The 19,627-nt window shown below is 38.1% G+C and overlaps 1 protein-coding gene across 2 annotated transcripts in view; it reads right to left on the minus strand.

Annotated features, from left to right (window-relative positions):
• Positions 1-5,183: 5,183 nt before the first annotated feature.
• Positions 5,184-19,627, minus strand: part of LOC121386670 (serine-rich adhesin for platelets-like) — a 35,766-nt gene continuing 21,322 nt past the window's right edge. For both annotated transcript variants that reach the window (XM_041517658.1, XM_041517657.1), the window contains exons 7-8: positions 12,926-14,701; positions 5,184-10,200 (exon numbers count right to left, since the gene is read on the minus strand). In XM_041517658.1, the coding sequence (XP_041373592.1) occupies positions 5,857-10,200; positions 12,926-14,701 (6,120 nt within the window). In that variant the 3' untranslated portion in view covers positions 5,184-5,856. The remainder of the gene's footprint in view (positions 10,201-12,925; positions 14,702-19,627) is intronic.

Below are 19,627 nucleotides of genomic sequence, written 5' to 3' on the forward strand. Positions count from 1 at the left end.
TCTCTCTCTCTCACACACACACACACACACACACACACACACACACACACAATAAAAATGACCCAAAGAATATAGTCTTATTTAAAATAATGGCATATTTAGCGTGAGGTGCAAGAAAAAGGCAACTGGCGTTTTCATAAGATGTCCAACCACATTTTGAAACAGGTTAAGGAAATAATTCGACATATTTCATAAACAAGTGGTTGTTACAAAATATGTCCTTTGTAGCAGGTCTACTGCATGTCCAGACTAACCATTTTATCACACTGCACATTTAACAGCTTAGTGAAAACAGTCACTCAAAATATACAAAAAGCACTTTTAATAATATACACGTGTACAAAATATACAAATATCAATCTATATGGGCGGGTGGTGGGGAGTGTGTGCCAAGGGGATTTTCACTCTAAAATGTAGTTCTTTTTATTAAAAAAACAAAAAAAACAAATCACATTTATAAAAACAAGAGTACATAATGTACGAACAGATTGGTTAAAGCGAATGTCATGACTAAAAAGAAAAAGAGAACTACGTTTGTACAACATAATTAGGGAATCAGAGTTAGTAAAAATATATATATGTAAACACCTGTATATATATATATATTATGCAGTTCAACAAATATTTAACATACTAAAATCAAAACGGTGATACAGCGCTTGTCCCAACATTCATTTGAGCAACTGATGGTAAAACGAGAATTACACGATAACACAAGCGGGTCACATAACTTTATCATAGATAACCCCATATGCGGTAAGGGTCAAAGATCCACTTTACAAGTACACGGTTTTTACATGTCACGTTCCTGTTAGCAGTGTATTTCAAGATTTGAACCCATGAAAATAGACACTAAGTTTGGCTGATCTACAAACCTCTATCATATCTAAATAAAGTTGCATTAAAATGAAACAAGTCTAGTCAATTCAAATGTTTTATTTAACGACGCACACAACACATTTTATTTAAGGTTATATAGCGTCGGACATAATATGGTTACGGACCACAGAGATATTGAGAGAGAAATCCGCTGTTACCACTTCATGGGCTACTCTTTTCGATTAGCAGCAAAGGATATGCAGTATCCCCAGATGTAACACATACCATGGCCGTTGATATACCAGTCGTGGTGCACTGGCTGGAGCAAGAAATAGCCCAATGGGTACACCAACGGGGATCAATCCCAGATCAACCGCGCATCAAGCGAACGCTTTATCACAGAGCTACGTCACACCCCTCCAGTCTAGTCTGTCACGTTAAAATGGAGAAATGCCCTCTAAAAACAGACTAAACTCATCTCAAAGTTAAAATTTGATTAATGAAACCACTAGAACACACTGATTTATTAATCATCGGTCATTCATGTCAAACATGATAGTACTGACGTAGTCTTTAGCAGAAACCCACTATATTTCTCCCTTAGCAGCAAGAGGTCTTGTATATGCACTTTTCACAGACATTACAGCACATACCACTGGCTTTTGATATACCACTTGTGGGTCACTGCTTGGGACGAGATAAAAATAAGTAGATGGGTCCACACAGGGGGTTCGATCCTACGAGCCAAGCACCTCGGATGAGCGTCTTACCGCCTGAACTAAATCCTATCAAACATTAAAGGAATGATTGAATAAAAGAAAGAAACAAAGAAATGAATTAATAAAAACAAAAACAAATATATCTTCATTCGCCCCTGAATCGTAGACCAGAGGTACACACTTCACTGAAGGAGTGATGCAGGGCATATTTTAAAATACTAATTTTAGTGCCAATTGAGATTTGAAACGTTGACCTTGTATTCCTTTAAAGTCATTCACAATAGGAAGTAAAGTAATACAGTTTTGTAGGAGGCAGGGGGAGCTGCATTAATGTCATGCCTAACAAATTCCGTAATTAACCCATTTTGACTTAGTGAAGTATAAATAATTTTTGTGTGACATTGATAGAAATATAAAAAAAAAATGCCAACTAACAGAATCAATGCAACATTCTATCAAAAGTATTTCAGGGAACTTTGATTAACCAATGGGTTTTTTTCATAATTAAGAAAGATGTTTGGAATCTAGATTAAATAACTTACTTCTGTGATTAACTCTTTGTTTTCTGTAGGCACTTCAGTTTTAGTGTCGGTTAGAAATACATTTTCATACATTTCATCAGTATAATTTTAATGAACAGGTTATACCACCGCTAGATCTATATTTTAAAGTGCTCTCTTCATCATTGTACTTCATTAAGAAATAACAGTTATGACTCTTAAAGGAGCATTCCTGACTTCACATATATTTAAACATGGTCATGGCTAACACGGTTTTAATGAGTAAAAATGAATATTCTTCCTATAGAATATGAATGTGTGTACACAATGTGCTTCTGGTATTCCTAATATTTATAGTAGCTTAAACAGGATTCTGTTTCTACATGTACACAATTATTGAAGGCAAAATCTAACTTGAGCTGTTAATTTGAATTTTTGGATTTGGTGTTAACCACTTTTGATATAAAGTTTCTTTTTGTTTAACAACAACACCAGAGCACATCAATATATTAATCGGCTATTGGATGTCAAATATTTGGTTACTTTGACATTTGTCTTAGAGAGGACACCCACTACATTTTCCCAATGGTAGCAAGGGATCTTTTATATGCACCATCCCACAGACAGGACAGCACATACCACAGCCTTTGGTATACTAGTTGTGGTGCACTGGCAGGAAATGTTTTGGCAGCAAACACTCAACCGACATAGCTAAATCTCACCTCTCATTGGAAAAGTGCATAACAGATCAATTACTGCTATTCATTACTAAATCAATACATGTCCCCTACCGAGCCCAATACATATTTGTATCTTCTAAATTCAAGGTTCATAAAAAATGGGTAAATTGCCGTGAAAGATAAAACTTGATCTGGACCAGAACATGATAAAGCTGAATACAAAATTTCACCTCAGTATCTTGAGTCATCGCAAAACAAAATGCCCGAAAAATTAATTTTCATATCTCCTAAGTTACAGGGCCATAACTCTGTCAAAAATGAGTAAAATTAAAGTCAAACTTGATCTGTAGCAGTACATTATAAAACTGTACACAACATGTTAGCTCAATATATCAATATGTGGAGAATGATGGAGATAAAACCTGTAGTCCTCTCCGGATGGACCAGAAGGGGACTAATAAAAGTATTAAAAAAATGTGTAAAAAAAAAAAAAATCATTTTAAAATACAACGCCAATGACCGTGTAACTGCCCAACTGATAATGCAGGCTCGGCTGAAGCAAGTAGGCATGGGGGAGGGGGTGGACTGACTGAGATCGAGGACGCAAAGCAAATGTTTTAGATGGGTTTGGTGTGCTCCCCATAAAAACATTATAAAACTAGATGTTCTGAAATGCAATTTCCTGCATTCTACAAGTAAAATTCATCTCAAATAATATTTTTTATTCCGAATTATTGGGGTGTTAGAACCACCCAGCCCTCCATCTCCCCACCCCCAGCGCCTGTATTGACGGTCTACTGACCAAGTGATGGCCTGGATTCCATATCTTCAAAACAAGTTTTCTTTTGTGTATTTATCACCAGACACACGAGATATAAAATAACAAGGCACACATTACCTCAACAGTCAGTTACTTCATCAGCTACAAAATTTTACTTGGGGGTCTACATACATTTAAAAAAAAAACAATAATAAATAGAGATTATTATACGAGCTTGTGTGTAGTACTGAGTGTCAGGATTTTTGTATTGCCCGAGAGAGTGAGGGTAATACATGAATCCTGACACGAGTTTCATAAAATCAGTACGACTAACACCCAAGTGTAATCATTTAAGTGTATAAAATGTCATGGTATGTGCTAACCTGGCTACTAAATAATAGCTACTTATATGATAACAGCAGGATGTTGGAGGAGGAGGGGGGGGGGGGGGGTAGTTTTTGTTTTGTTTCTTCCTCTCTCATTCCCCTATAAGCTGTCAGTAACCAAAACAGTCAACTGTTATTTTTTATATAAACAGGTTTAAATAGTAACTAAATAAAATAAACTACAGTACAAATAATTAATTTTGGGCTAATAAACTATTATACATCATGGTTACTGCCAATAATTTTCATACACAATGTTCCATATTTCTGAAATGACAACAAATATTAGTTCCAGTATGAGTCGTGATTAATTGTTGCAATTACTAAATTCATTGCCAGAAACCTATTGTTCTTGCATATACAATACACCAATGGAACAAAATTAATCCTTTTAAATTGAGGGAAACATTGTCGAAATATTATTAAATATTAAAGAATTTTTTATTAAATATATTAAAATTACCCCCCCCCCCAAAAAAAAAAGTACGAGTTTTTTTCTTTAGTTTGAATAATTAAAAATTATATTTATTCTTAAAGGGACTGTCCTGAGTTTGCAGCCATTGCAAGGTGTTTGTGATAACAGAGCCTTGTTGGCGACTACTATTTCATACTAAATACATTTTCTTATGTAGAATACCAGTGTTTGTACATCGAATGTGTTTGCAGTCGTGTCCTAACGTTTGTAGCACTCAGTTTTTACTTTAATTTGCGATATATATTTTTTCGTACTTAAAAAATTATTGGGAGGTAAAATCTGGATTGGGCTACTACAAGCATAAAAAATGTATTTATTTTGCATGTGATGTCATCGAAAAGGCTCTATTGGTCGGAAACATTTTACATTTTAAAAACATTTGAAAAATTAGCCATAGGAGTATTAAAGGTTAAACATTATGTTCAGATTGTGCCATTACAACATATCAGTATGGTTCAACATTTTGGCTGGCTTCATATGACTAGTGTACTTTTTACCTTATTTGATCAGTTGATAGTCTCAAAAAACTGCAAACCAAATCTATCAAGATGATTTTCTAAACCAAATTTACTGGTCAAAGTAATTTTATATCTTGGATAATTCAGAACTAAAATGACAGTTTTTCTTTTCATCAATCAACATGACCTGTGGCGGGACATCACCCAGTGGTAAAGCACTTGCTTGATGCATGATCGGTCTGGTACCAATCACTGTCGGTGGGCCCATTTGGCTATTTTTCGTTCCAGTCGGTACTCCATGACTGGTATATCAATGGTCGTGGTATGTACTATCCTGTCTGTGGGATGGTACATATAAAAGATTCCCTTGCTACTAATAGAAAAATGTAGCAGGTTTCCTCTCTAAGACTGTGAAAATTACCAAATGTTTGACATCCAATAGCCGGTAATTAATAAATCAATGTGCACTAGTGGTGTCGTTAAACAAAACAAACTTTAACTTTTAAAAACTACCTTTAACTTAATTTTCCCATGTTATAATAATAATATATAAATGTATTGGAGAATGGATTGATACAATCTACATAATTATTTTGGGCTGGTATGTAAGAAAAAAATGCTAATATAAAAAGTTTAATTTAAAACAAATGTATTTTATGAACGATGAAGGATGAAAAAGAATTCCCACCCCGCACATGTTATTATATCTAAAACATCACAAAGTCAAATATTAAATTTCATAGTTACATGTATAAAACATTACAAAATGGTGTCCACAAGATTAAATGATCATCAATAACATATCCATACTAGAAGTATTAAAATTATGATGTAAATATATATATATATATATAATATATGTCATCGCATCAAACGATTAATAAACTTGCTACTGCAACAGTCAAGGTGAACACACAACAAACATGATATGATGTATCACAGAATCATACTTCTACCACAAGTTCAGGTAACACAAGAGACCACAAAGGTTCTTCAGAATTAAGGCAGAAACATGTAGAACACAGCAACAGCACAGGTACCCTGTCAGAAAAACACCTATCAGTGTTCGTGCATAGAGAAATTCAGTGGTGGCATGGCAAACGTCCCAGGGTGGCCAGGTCCGTGAAATGGAGGTCCCACAGACGAATTAATCGGCTGACCCATTGCCCTGGTGTCAAATCCATGTGGATTGTGACCCAGGAGACTGTTGATACTCATACTGTTGTGCATAAGAGGGGACTGTCCTGGATGACCACGGTTGTGGTACAGTCCAGGACCTTGGTGTGGGTGTTGGAGGGGACAATTTGGGTCTCCTCCGGGTTGATGGGGCAACATTGGGTTAGTATGGAACTTTATCGGAGATATGTTTAGTGAGTCGCACTGCGAAACATTCACATCAGAGAGAAAATTCAGATTTCCAAGGCTGAAGTTTGACATGTGTGGAGTTACTGCTAGTCCTCCGGAAGGAGGCATCTGAGAAGTGTTCACTGGATTTCCAGGATTCATGCCAAAGGTCGGCTGGAAATTCAAACCTAACCCATTCTGTGGTCTTGATGGGGAAAACAGGGAATTGAATGGTGTTCCCAAATCAGAATTCTTTGGAATACTGGCACTGGCATTAGATAGAGGCCGTCCACTTGAACTGAAAAAATTTCCAGGCAAAAATGGACCCTCATTTGGCAAATTTCTAGAAGGGGATGGAGGCAGGCTGGGGATCTGAAAGTATGGTGGAATTCCCTGGTTGCTGTCAAATATCGAGTGCGAAAGATTTGTGTCCATTTCCATGTTGAAGGTTTGTTTGGAGCTCTTTTTACTTTGTTTTCTCGACTTTGTCGACCTGCCTTGAGGCTGTGGTGTACTCTGCTGCTGAGGCTGTGGTACAGGATGACTTGAGCTCTGGGAACTGGACATGCTTGGGTTAGAGTTATGACTCCGTGCAGAGTTTGTATTTACATTATGGGGTGCCGACGGTGGATGGCCAAGGGCATGACCAGAGTGTGAGGCTGATTTCTGCTTAGCTTGAGGAGGACCAACAGATTTACCAGATGATGCATTCCCTGACTGCTGGTACTGCTGCGGATTGCTACACTCCCTGTTGAAAGGGACATCATTTTCAAATCTGTTACTTCCAAACAGCATGGAACTTTGAGCAGGTCCTGGAAAATTAGATGGAAAATTAGGTCTCATGTGGACCAATCTTGACGCTTCTGGCATATGAGAATTATCCTGCTGCAAGCGCGTGTTATCCTGGTGTATGTTAGGATTCTCGGGCAGTCGTGTTTTAGCATTGATTCGTGAATTATCTGCTATCCTAGAATTCACTTGAGAGCCTTCAGAACTCTGGGTTTGAATCGGGGGATGGTGAAGTGGAGGAGTGTTCAGTGATGTCGAAGAACTGTGAAAAGAAGGGGAAAAGTAATTGGAAGGATTATTCCCTGGCGGTGGTCTCTGAACAGAACCGGTGTCCATGTGTTGGGAGCTTTGCACTGTTCTGTTTGGCGCTATTTCAGAATGACGTTTCTGGTTTCCTCCACTGTTGAAACTGTTTGCAGACCCTTTGTCTTGAATACCAAGCCTGTCGTGCATGGCTGACTCAGGCCCACCCATGTCTCCCATTCCAAACCCAAACGACGTCTGTCCTGACATCTGGTTCTTGGATCCCGGTCTCATGTTTTGAGAGGAATTCTCCATTCTCAGATCCATGCCCAGTCCTAACATATGCACAGTAGGATGTGGCTGTCCAGCTTGGGAATCACTGCTTGTGTTGCTAGTGGTGCTACTTCCAGCCGGCTGTGACACTGAAGGATGTAATGGATAGAAAGGAAACTGATGATGTCCGACCTGGGAAGAAGGACCAGAGCTTGGTCTGGCTTGTGAACAGGAGGTTGTGGCTGTAGTCGTGGTTGCCGTCACAGGGGTTAGGCTAAACGAAAATGGAGTCGATCCACTGGAAGAGCTGTTGTTTGGTAAATTATTAGCTGCACTGTTCGATGTCAGATTAAGACCGATACTTGTGAAGTTGAAACTATCATTGGCGGGGTCACTGTTGTTCATTCGGCCGTAATTGTTATTACTGTTCCTTGACATATTGCCTGCATGAGTCTGTGAATGGTTGCTCCCATTCCTGCTAGGCTCAACAAAGTTTTCCGCTGAGAAAATTCCACTTCTTGATCTCTGAACGGCATCTGATGTGACAATACTGGCAGCAGGTTTACCAGGCTGATGCCCAGAGGCTGGCAGGTGAGTCAGCTTCATGGTAGATGAAAGCTGGGGAGGGGAGCCAAATGACTGTTCTTTGGGCGACAACATGCTGTTGGCATTCGAGAAGCCAGGCATGCTTTGAGGCGGTTGATAGTTGGAGCAGGCAGATGAATTTGTTCTAGAGTTGTCAACCCTAGTTCTATTCTGAACTGTATCCATCATGGGAATATTCCCCGAGTTATCTCCCATTGTTATGTTCTGTGTTGGGTCCAATCTGTCAATTCTGGTTATAGACCCCGAGTTGTCTCCCATATTTCTTGGCTGAGTTGTTTCTAATCTGGTTAAGTTAGAATTTTCTACCCTTGGTTGCACAGTCTCCTGGTTTGTTCTTCCTGGTGATGGAATAGGAGCAGATTTTGGGACTGCTGAACTGGTATTGAGACCAGCCTGGAAAGACACTGATCTTTGCGGCATCTGAGAGAGCGAGTGTTGTGGTAACTGTGTCTGTTGATGTGGCGATGCATGAGATCTCAGCATTTGATCATTAAGGCCACCACCAGCTGACATCTGGGGGTTTGGCTCAATCGAATTTGTTTCACTTCCATGGAGAGGCACGTGTGTCATGGACTGTTTTTTCTGGTTTGAATGAGATGGAGAGGTAGAAAGTTGTGAGATAGAGTTCATCTGAGTACTAGGAAGATAATTTTGATGACTCGGGCTCTTGATGTTCTGATTGGTTTGTTCGACACTTGGAGTCAGCTGCTGCTGACGCAGTTCTTGACTGGCCGACGTAGGTGTGTGTGGAAACAGCTGGTCGTGTGGTTTAACAGTAGGAACATGAGACATGTGGTTCAGTTTCACCGACGGCTGAGACTGCTGCTGGAGGTGGGATTCAAAATTGGACTGGTATCTTGGCGTGGAAGACCCAGACGCTGGACTTGACCCCGAGACAGACGACGGTAACATTGATTGTGACGGTGAATTCTGAATCGACTGCGGAGACTGATTAAGCCCCACGCTCTGGAACTCAGGCGACTGTATTAGAAGCTGGCCTGGGGATGAACTGTGAGGCGGGGAAGGTATTGTGAGTTCCGGAGACGGAACAAGCATGGGAGAGGTTTGAACAAGTCCTGGCGAAGGTGTAAGCACTGAGGTTGTTATTGGGGTTGGGGAAGACACAGCAATGGAAGGCACTGCTGTCAGGGGTGGAGACGGTGCAGCAAGCTCCATCAAGGAGTCCATTCCACTGGATGATATTGCAGCAGTCACGACATCTGCTGACTGTGTGGAGTTATTTGATGGGGGAGACAGCATTGAGCTAGAGACATCATTCTCCATTAAGTCTGTTTTTTGTGCCACGGGAACCGTTTGAGAAACAACAGTCGGGTTATCCGGTGACGATGAACTTGTACACACAGGTGGAGCAGCTGGTGGAATGGCAATCGTTTCCTTATCTTTGTCTTTGCTGCTCTTTTTCTTTTTCTTGCTACCAGATTTTGTCTTTCCCTCCTGTTCCAATTTTGATGCTTTCTCTTGCTCCCTTTTCAAATGAGACAAAATGTTCTCAATCACATCAATATTTTCATCGGGAGTGCTAGATTTCTTTTGAACACTTTTGCTCACATCACTTGTAGGTTTTAAAAGATGAGTACTCGCAGTATCAGAGGTGGTGTGAAGGATGCTAGACCCACTACCACCTGTCCGTTTTGGTGGAGTAGCTGAAGGAACTTCAGGAGGACTGTCTTGGAAGTCATACACAGAGAGTTTAGAAGAACTACCTGACTTAGCATCCTTAGGTTTTTTCACGGACACGTCCTTCTCTTTAGCAGAGTTCCTTTTTCGCTTTTTGCTAGATGGTTCCTCATCAGAGGCCTTGCCTTTTCTGCTTTTTTTCACGGGTGATTCAACTGTAGAAGCAACAAAGTTCTCCACCTGGTCTAGCACGTCACTCAGCTGACTCTCACTAAAGGTTATACTCTCAGGTAAGCTCATTATTGTGTCGGGTTCAGTCGCAGGAACTGGCTCTTTCTTTTTCTTACTGGATGATTTCTTTCCACCTGACTTTGCATTGTCTGATGTGGAGGTATCCTTAGACGAAGATTTTGAGCGAGCTTTACTTTTCTTTGGTGTAGAAGGAACAGATTCTGGTATAACAGGGGCTGGATCCAGATGTGTTTTTGTCACTGCAGTAACTGCTGCTCCCTGAAATGATTTTAATGAAAATAAACAGATCATCTCATTGTTTTTATTATTTTCACAAACATCCACATCATAAGATATATATGTAAGAAAATAATAATCTTAACACACCCCAACAGATGCATACAGATAAAAAGAGGGTAAGTGACAATTAGACAGATATAATACAAACAGTGACCTGTAGTTTGTCACTCTTTTTATGGCAGCATCATGTTTAACATTGTGTATATCAATAATTCAGTGTGTTACAATACAAAATCCAATACAAATATATTGTCTTTCGTTTTTAAAGTTTATGTTTTTTGGAGCATATTTGTTAAAAACAACTTGGCAAGTCAAAATAAATCCTATGGACAACTGCCCCAATGGTCTATTACAACCAGTTTTGGACTAGGTGCTATGTCAGACATCTATTCATTATTCTCTCAGTAAAATGGTTTGATACATGTACATATTAGTTACTTGCCAATTCATTGATTCCCTTTTGAAGGAAGGAAATGTTTTATTTAACGATGCACTCAACACATTTTATTTTACGGTTATATGGCATCAGACATATGGTTAAGGACCACACAGATATTGAGAGAGAAAACCCACTATCATTACTTCATGGGCTACTCTTTTTGATTAGCAGCAAGGGATCTTTTATAATTATATTCACCATCTCACAGACAGGGTAGTATATACCACAGTCTTTGATATACCATCGTGGTGCACTGGCTGGAACGACAAACAGACCAATGGGCCCACCGATGGGGATCGATCCCAGACCGACCGCGCAACGAGCGGGCACGTTACCACTGGGCTACGTCCCACCCCTAGATTCCCTTTTGATGCAGACTACATTGAAAACCAACACCCAGGATTGGCTATGTCCGATCTTGGTTTTAATATAAGAAAGAAAGAAAAACTAAGCTTTTAACTCTTATGCATCCAGCTTTACAATCAGAAAGAAAGAAAGAAATGTTTTATTTAATGACACACTCAACACATTTTATTTACGGTTATATGGCGTCAGACATATGGTTAAGGACCACACAGATTTTGAGAGGAAACCCACTGTCGCCACTACATGGGCTACTCTTCTGATTGGCAGCAAGGGATCTTTTATTTGCGCTTCCCACAGGCAGGATAGCACAAACCATGGCCTTTGTTGAACCAGTTATGGATCACTGGTCGGTGCAAGTGGTTTACACCTACCCATTGAGCCTTGCAGAGCACTCACTCAGGGTTTGGAGTCGGTATCTGGATTAAAAATTCCATGCCTCGACTGGGATCTGAACCCAGTACCTACCAGCCTGTAGACCGATGGCCTGCCACGACGCCACCGACGCCAGTCTTTACAATCAGAAAACATCATCACTGAACCAAGTTTTCAATGTGAAATCTGTCAACTTGAACCTATATTTTTCAACCTCAAGTTGTACAAAAACAACTCACGTAACACTATATTAATGGGTGTAATATTTTAGGGAACATCTTAGAGAGTCTAATTACCCTAATAAATTTTACAGAAGTTTTTAATTAATATTTGTAAAATATTTCCTAAAAACCCTACGATCGCTGATGTCACTGTTTTAATTCTCACTCCAAAACAAAGTAATCCCAATTGCCATCTTCTTCAAAGTCTGTATAATCAGTTATTTTTGGCGAATATATCCTTTAAAAACCTTCAACTTTCATTAAATAGTAATATCCAACATGCTTTAAAAGAAATATTTTACAAATTTATCATAATGGAAGGAAATGTTTTATTTAACGATGCACTTAACACATTTTATTTACAGTTATATGGCGTTGGACATATGGTTACGGACCACACAGATATTGAGAGAGGAAACCCACTGTCGCCAATTTATGGGCTACTCTTTTCGATTAGTAGCAAGGGATCTTTTATATGCACCATCCCATAGAGAGGATAGCACATACCACAGCCTTTCATATACCAGTCGTGGTGCACTGGCTGGAACGAGAAAAAATGTATCAAGAAGTCAAGATATATCAAGAAAATGTAACCCATGTGCATGTTGTGTCATCAATAACATTTGCACAGATTTAGACTAGTTCTAATTTTCTTCTCGATATTGTGGTAACAACTTAAATAAGAAAACCAGTCAAACAAATACAATGAATGTGTTCAATTGTTATTTAACGATGTTCTAGTGTTCACAGAATCAAGATAGATAACTCTGTGAATGTTAACAGCTCGACTTAGTTAGTCTTGTTAGTTAGTTTTGCAAGTCTTGTTTACATTCGAGAATGGGACGGAACGAGTTAAAACAATTTTTAAAATTGAGACAAAATGTAAAAAGATTGATTTTGCTATATTATGTTCACACTATTTAACTTCATATCATTCCAATTACATGTATGTTGCTATCAAAAAACTATATTTAAAAAAACAAAAATGAAAGTTGTGTACTACTCTTACTTGTTCCACACAGAAATTTAACACAAGTTCTGGTTGTAAACATTTCAATATGGTAAGTCTTACTGCCAAGAAATATTTTGTGTGTATAAAATAAAAACAAAACAGACCATAGGATATTATGGGCTTCAAATGTTTTGAAACTGTCCACTGCATTTCATGCCTTTTTACAAATTTTAAACAGCAGTTCTCTTACCATCATTTATCTGACAATTATAAAAAATATATCCATCAATGTCAAAGGTTTTAAGAGTCCGAAATTGTACCCTCTGAAAACAATCCTGATATATATATGCCTACCTTTTGCAGCTCACTGCCAACTGAAACGTGCGGAAGAGGCTGTGTGACACATTCAGTGGAACTCTTCACGAACTCCGCCACTTTGACAGCTTCCGAGGTCTGTACAGAATGGACATTCTTACTGGGTGAACCCAATACATCCTCCTCCCCATCACCCACACTTGTGTCAATATGCAGAGGATTGTCTTCATTGGCTGGGTTGTAAAAACTTCCACTTGGCGGGGAAATCTCCGATGCTAGAAATATTGATTCAGCTGCTTTGGCCAGAATATCAGTGGGGTCAGTGCTAGTCAGATTGTCATTGTTCTCTCCTGAACTCACTTGTTCTTTGGCTCCACTTGCTGATGCCTCAGTGCCAGACGGGTTCGGTGCTTCCCAGTTTGTTTGTGCTCCATCATTTTGGGGGAGATTTTCAGACACAGAAGAATCTTTTTCCGCTGCTGCACCTGGCTTAGGTTTAGGACAGATTGCTCGGTGTCCCTTCTTACTGGATCGTTTTGGCAAGGGAGTTGTCGCAGGGATGTTGGAAGGAGTAGGTGGTGGTGCAGGAGCAGGGACAGAGGGTGTGGGCTGTTGCTGCTGCTGTTGAGGGGGTGGCAAAGTTCCCAGAACTTGCATGGTAACAGGATCGACAAGAACATTCATCTGCTGACCATTCACAGGAAGGTTTAGAAGAATGGCTCCACTCTGCCCCATTGCAGGGTTAACACCTGGTGCTGTCTGACTCAACACTGGATTCATTGCTGCCCCAGTCTGTCCCACAACTTGGTTAAACATTGTGCCATTCTGTCCTATGGAGGCATTCACACCTGGTCCTGTTTGCCCCATAGCAGGATTTAACACAGCCCCACTTTGCAACATAGCCGGATTCATTCCTGAAGCAGACAGTCCAACTGTTGAACCCATACCTGTCTGTCCAAATGGAGCAGTGCTCAAACCTACAGAATCCACTGACTGTGACAGAGTATGACTCTTTCCAGCCACTGAAACAGACTTCATGACATCACTTTCATTTACCAGCAAGTCAGCCTGGTGGTTTTTACCCGCTTTCTGAGAATTAGTTCCAGATTTATTCAAACTGGCCGAATTTCCAACTTTTGGGATAACACTTGATTGAACAGAACAGCTTGGCGTTGACGACGATGTCGCTAAGTTAGTTGATGCTACTGTTGTTGTAGAAGAGGACAGCGTCCCCTGGGCTCCCGTTGATGTCATCATCAGACTCATGTTCATCTGTTGCTGCATCAACGCCATCTGTTGCTGAAGCTGCTGCTGCTGCTGTTGTTGTAGATTATGCTGTTGCTGCTGAAACTGTTGCTGGTTTGGAGCTAACTGGACCCCTGAAGGTCCAACAACAACTTGAGCACTCATTGGATTGTTAGGGTCAATGAGGACTCCAGGCCCAGCCTGCCCTGGCATCTGTTGAAGCTGTATCTGAGGACCCTGCCCTGGAACCATATGCACACTGGAACTGATGGCATTCTGCTGTCCCCCTAGAGGCTGTGGGTTTGTCACAACGGGGATGATCTGGCCATTTGGAAGTATCAGTGCTGTCGGGAGCTGATTCGGCTGACTGGGCACAGTGTTCAAGGCCAGCAGGTTTCCGTTCCCTGCCTGACTGACCGGAACGACTCCCTGGGTGGCCGCAGAAACAGGACCAGCTGATATCTGTGGACCTGCGGCAGACGCATGTGGCTGCTGCCCAACCATACCTGGCATCAGAGTCTGCAGCATGTTCTGGTTGACCTGCTGTTGTTGACCACCTGATATCGTACCCTGAAAACAAAAATCAGAACACTTTTCAGAAAACAATTCAATAAAGCAAATTATAAACTGATCAGCACCAATTGTCAACAAAAATTTATAAAAAGGTTTCATTGCAGTGAAACGAAAGGAATATTTATTGCAAAACAGTAGATTTTGAACTACGACTGGTAGGCAGGGCTCAAACTTAATGAAGACACATGTTGTGTCATGAATTGCAGTTTTTTTTGCATCAGCTGTATTTGTTACAATTTTTGTAGACAGGCTCAAAACTGCAGCAGGTGAGCATCCTCGTGAGTATTTTGACTACAGCAAAAACCTTTTAAGAACTGTCTGTTATTTCTTTTACGATCGAGGTGTGAACCAAAAAAAACATCCGCAAACTCTGTGAATCAGCGAAGCCGTTCACACATAAGTTTACAGATTTTTTTTTTGGGGTTCATACCCAGATGACCGTAAAAGAAATGACAGACAATATTTATAATTAAATTTGTCACATACCTACAAATAATAACACTAAAAGTTCATGTTTTATTTTGAATTATTTTCTTGGTTCTAAACAATAACACTCATTAAGACAAAATGCCAGTATCAAGTGACATCATCAGATATGACATTCCCTGATAATGCTATTTTTACATGCATAAGAGAAATGAATAAACTTGCATTGCTACGACTGGACCAACAAGATCACGTTTAATTGTAATGAATGTAATGGAAATTTAATTATTCAAAATAATTTTCTAACACATTTTTACATTTGAGCCTTCAAAGTCAATACTTGAGCATTAACTGTCCAAATGTTATAGAAAAAAAAACAATGCTATATTTTTTCAAAAGCAATGAGCCTTTAATTAATTTATTTATTCATCAAAAACTATGACAAGCATTGTTCATCAATCTTCATTGTTTATGATTGCTTCTACTATTTAAAGAGCAGGCTGCTTTGTAACTAAATAACAGTGGAGAAGAGGCTATAAGTGCATGCATTCTGTAATTTCATAAAGCAAATGAATGAATGAATGTTTAACGACACCGCACCACAAACATACACATCGGCTATTGAGTGTCAGAAAAAGTAAGTATATGTAGTAAGCATTGCAATTAGCCTGTAGAGTAATTTGTAAATAGAGGATAATAAATGAGTTACCAGTTATTATCAAATTTATGTCCCGAGTGAAATAATTTTCAGTTGTCACGAGCTTTAGCTCAGCTATTTTTTCTCTAAAAGCCTTTATTTTCGACACACATGCACAAAGGACAACCTGTATAGAAACGATGTAAACCACTTTACGCACTGTTCTGAGAATTACTATAACGTTGTAATTTAATCACGTTCATAGATAATTTAAAAAACCACAAGTTCTCTTTATTCTGCTTCCAAATCTGTAATGAACTGCATTAAAATGACATTTTGTTATGAATTTAACACCAAAAACAGAGACCCGTAAAGGCAAACTCTTTAAACTACATGACGTCATTTTGTGTGTTTGTCAAATTGTGATGACGTCATATTTAGTACCAATAAAGTCATTGGTTTGTAAGCGTCAAATTGTCCAATACCGGGGTAGTATTGTTCGTTAGACCAATGCAGAATATTTCTCACTGAGAAAATATGGAAAATATTTTCCCTGTTATGAGTGACCGCTGGGGTAATAAATTGTATTATTGCCCATTGGACAGGGTTATCCAGATATTGCACGGTGCTAGAAAAACCCTGAACCTATGTCTAGATAAATCTGTCTGACCCGAGGGCTAGACTTTTTCTACTTACGCGTGATGTCATAACTCATGTTTTACGACGATTAACATCATATCTCATGGTTTTTAAAATTCTATTTGCCATTTCACATTGTATCATTGTTTAAAAAATATTTAAACAAATTAATATTTTCAACTTTATATTTATTGCTAAGTTGTTGCATTTTTATGTCGTTGCATAAGTTGGACTATATTTTTCAGCATATGATTAAATGACTTTCATTGTTTGTACATGATTCATACAGCCACTCATCACTAAAATTCAAGGCCTTTTTAAGGCCTTTTCAAGTCAACAAAAACTTTTTTCAAGGCTCCTTCAGGGTTCATATACTTAAAATATTTTCATTTTCCAGCACTTTTAAGCACCATTTTGATTCATTTTCCAGGACTTTTTTTTTTTTTTTTTGGACATTTTTCCAGGAGTCTGAATGAAAAGGATTTTTTTTAACGACTCCCCATTAAACTGTTTATTCAGTAGTTGTTATGTCTCAAACATAAGCTACACCTAATCTAGATATATCACATGAATGCTAAAGTTGTAAAAATACATAAATAAAAAAAATATTGTAGTATATTTTTGACTGTGTGTGTATGTGCATGCATCTGTGTCTCACTGCTGGATCTTACAGCAAAACACTCCATAGCCATAATACATTTCTAACCACAATGTGGAAATTGTTTGAGGCATTCAGTTATTTTTGGTCAAGATCCATTTAATTTTGGTCACGATTCAGAATTATATAACTTTATATAGATGGGGCTTTTTGATTGCACCAAAGTCGAGGCGATAAACACTGTGTCCAAAATATACATGCCCAAAACAAGCAAGTCCAAACTGAGTATAAACAATGTTATATACTAACCTCAAAACTATATCTGCCCAAAACAAGCAAGTCCAAACTGAGTATAAACAATGTTACATGCTAACCTCAAAACTATATCTGCCCAAAACAAGCAAGTCCAAACTGAGTATAAACAATGTTACATGCTAACCTCAAAAATAGATATGCCCAAAACAAGCAAGTCCAAACTGAGTATAAACAATGTTATATGCTAACCTCAAAACTATATCTGCCCAAAACAAGCAAGTCCAAACTGAGTATAAACAATGTTACATGCTAACCTCAAAACTATATCTGCCCAAAACAAGCAAGTCCAAACTGAGTATAAACAATGTTACATGCTAACCTCAAAAATAGATATGCCCAAAACAAGCAAGTCCAAACTGAGTATAAACAATGTTATATGCTAACCTCAAAACTATATCTGCCCAAAACAAGCAAGTCCAAACTGAGTATAAACAATGTTATATGCTAACCTCAAAACTATATCTGCCCAAAACAAGCAAGTCCAAACTAAGTATAAACAATGTTATATGCTAACCTCCAAACTATATCTGCCCAAAACAAGCAAGTCCAAACTGAGTATAAACAATGTTATATACTAACCTCAAAACTATATCTGCCCAAAACAAGCAAGTCCAAACTGAGTATAAACAATGTTACATGCTAACCTCAAAAATAGATATGCCCAAAACAAGCAAGTCCAAACTGAGTATAAACAATGTTATATGCTAACCTCAAAACTATATCTGCCCAAAACAAGCAAGTCCAAACTAAGTATAAACAATGTTATATGCTAACCTCAAAACTATATCTGCCCAAAACAAGCAAGTCCAAACTAAGTATAAACAATGTTATATGCTAACCTCAAAACTATATCTGCCCAAAACAAGCAAGTCCAAACTGAGTATAAACAATGTTATATGCTAACCTCAAAACTATATCTGCCCAAAACAAGCAAGTCCAAACTGAGTATAAACAATGTTATATGCTAACCTCAAAACTATATCTGCCCAAAACAAGCAAGTCCAAACTGAGTATAAACAATGTTATATGCTAACCTCAAAAACATTTTACTTCAATACCACTACAATAATAAACTTAATTTGACTGATATAACTTGAAACGGATTTCAGCAACGTCTTTACCAGCTGTTAATAACATTACTATATATTAACTATAAGATCTAAGAGTGCTCTAACAGACAAAAAACCAGTTGTGCCCAAATTAATGAGATCTAAAACATTGATAGAATAATAATCCATCAACATATTTTTTTTTAAACTTGTAATGCACTTACAAATAAACAATCAATAAACAATGTACTGGGGTGTTGTTATATAAAAATAAATCAATAAAATTTTATGTTTACTTTATATTATCCCAATTTTTTAACATTAAAAAAACCCCTCAATCTTCTAACCAAAACTATGAAGAAAAAAAAAAGAGTAATGTTTAAATACCGGTATTATCCAGATCTATTATTTTTAAAAAAGAAGTCACAAAACATCTAAACATTAATTAATACATTTACGGTATTACGTTTATAGGTCAGTGCTCTAGTACATGTACATGTACTTTAAATCATTATTTATTTGTGGTTTTAAAAAGTACCTAATGATAAAATTACATAAATCATAACTCATTAGTGACATGTGTTTCAAATAAGAAATTTACCGGAATTATATATATATACCGGTACCCGTTTCCGTGAGTAACTAAATGTCAGTCACATTATTCATTGACAGCACAAAAATAATCTACTGAAGTAGACTCTTTGTTACCACCAATTTATATCACAAACACTCAAAACTAACCCATAAAATGATTGTTTATTTAGTTAATTGGTCATGTCATTGACATGTCTTGACATGTGGATACCATGTTGGAAAGCGCTGGTTACAGCTATCTACTAAATTATTTATCTTTGACAGTAGTTACTAACTCACAAACGTCAGAAACAAGACTGCTGACAGTTACATAATTTATTCAACCAATCACAAGTTGTGTTCATTTATGTCCACGCCTTCTTACTGTGTATATATTTTAACAGTTGACCAATCAGTCATGTGCGCTACAACAGCTTCCTCTGAATGTGCACGTAAAGCCCTTTGACCTGACCTACTGGCAGTCGACCTCTTATAATTACTGTTGTGTGAAGGATATAGTTTGGAAAGCAGACATCAAAAGCAATTCTTTATAAATATATTTTCCAAATAATATTATTAAATGAAAAAAAAAAAAAAAAAAAAAAAAACCAACAAAACAAACAAATTCCAGGACTTTCCAAGGGGTTAATTCATTTTTCCAGGAGCTTTAAGCAGTTTCCAGGATG

The sequence above is a fragment of the Gigantopelta aegis genome, chromosome 12, assembly GCF_016097555.1.
Source record: "Gigantopelta aegis isolate Gae_Host chromosome 12, Gae_host_genome, whole genome shotgun sequence".
Classification (NCBI taxonomy): Eukaryota; Metazoa; Mollusca; class Gastropoda; order Neomphalida; family Peltospiridae; genus Gigantopelta; species Gigantopelta aegis.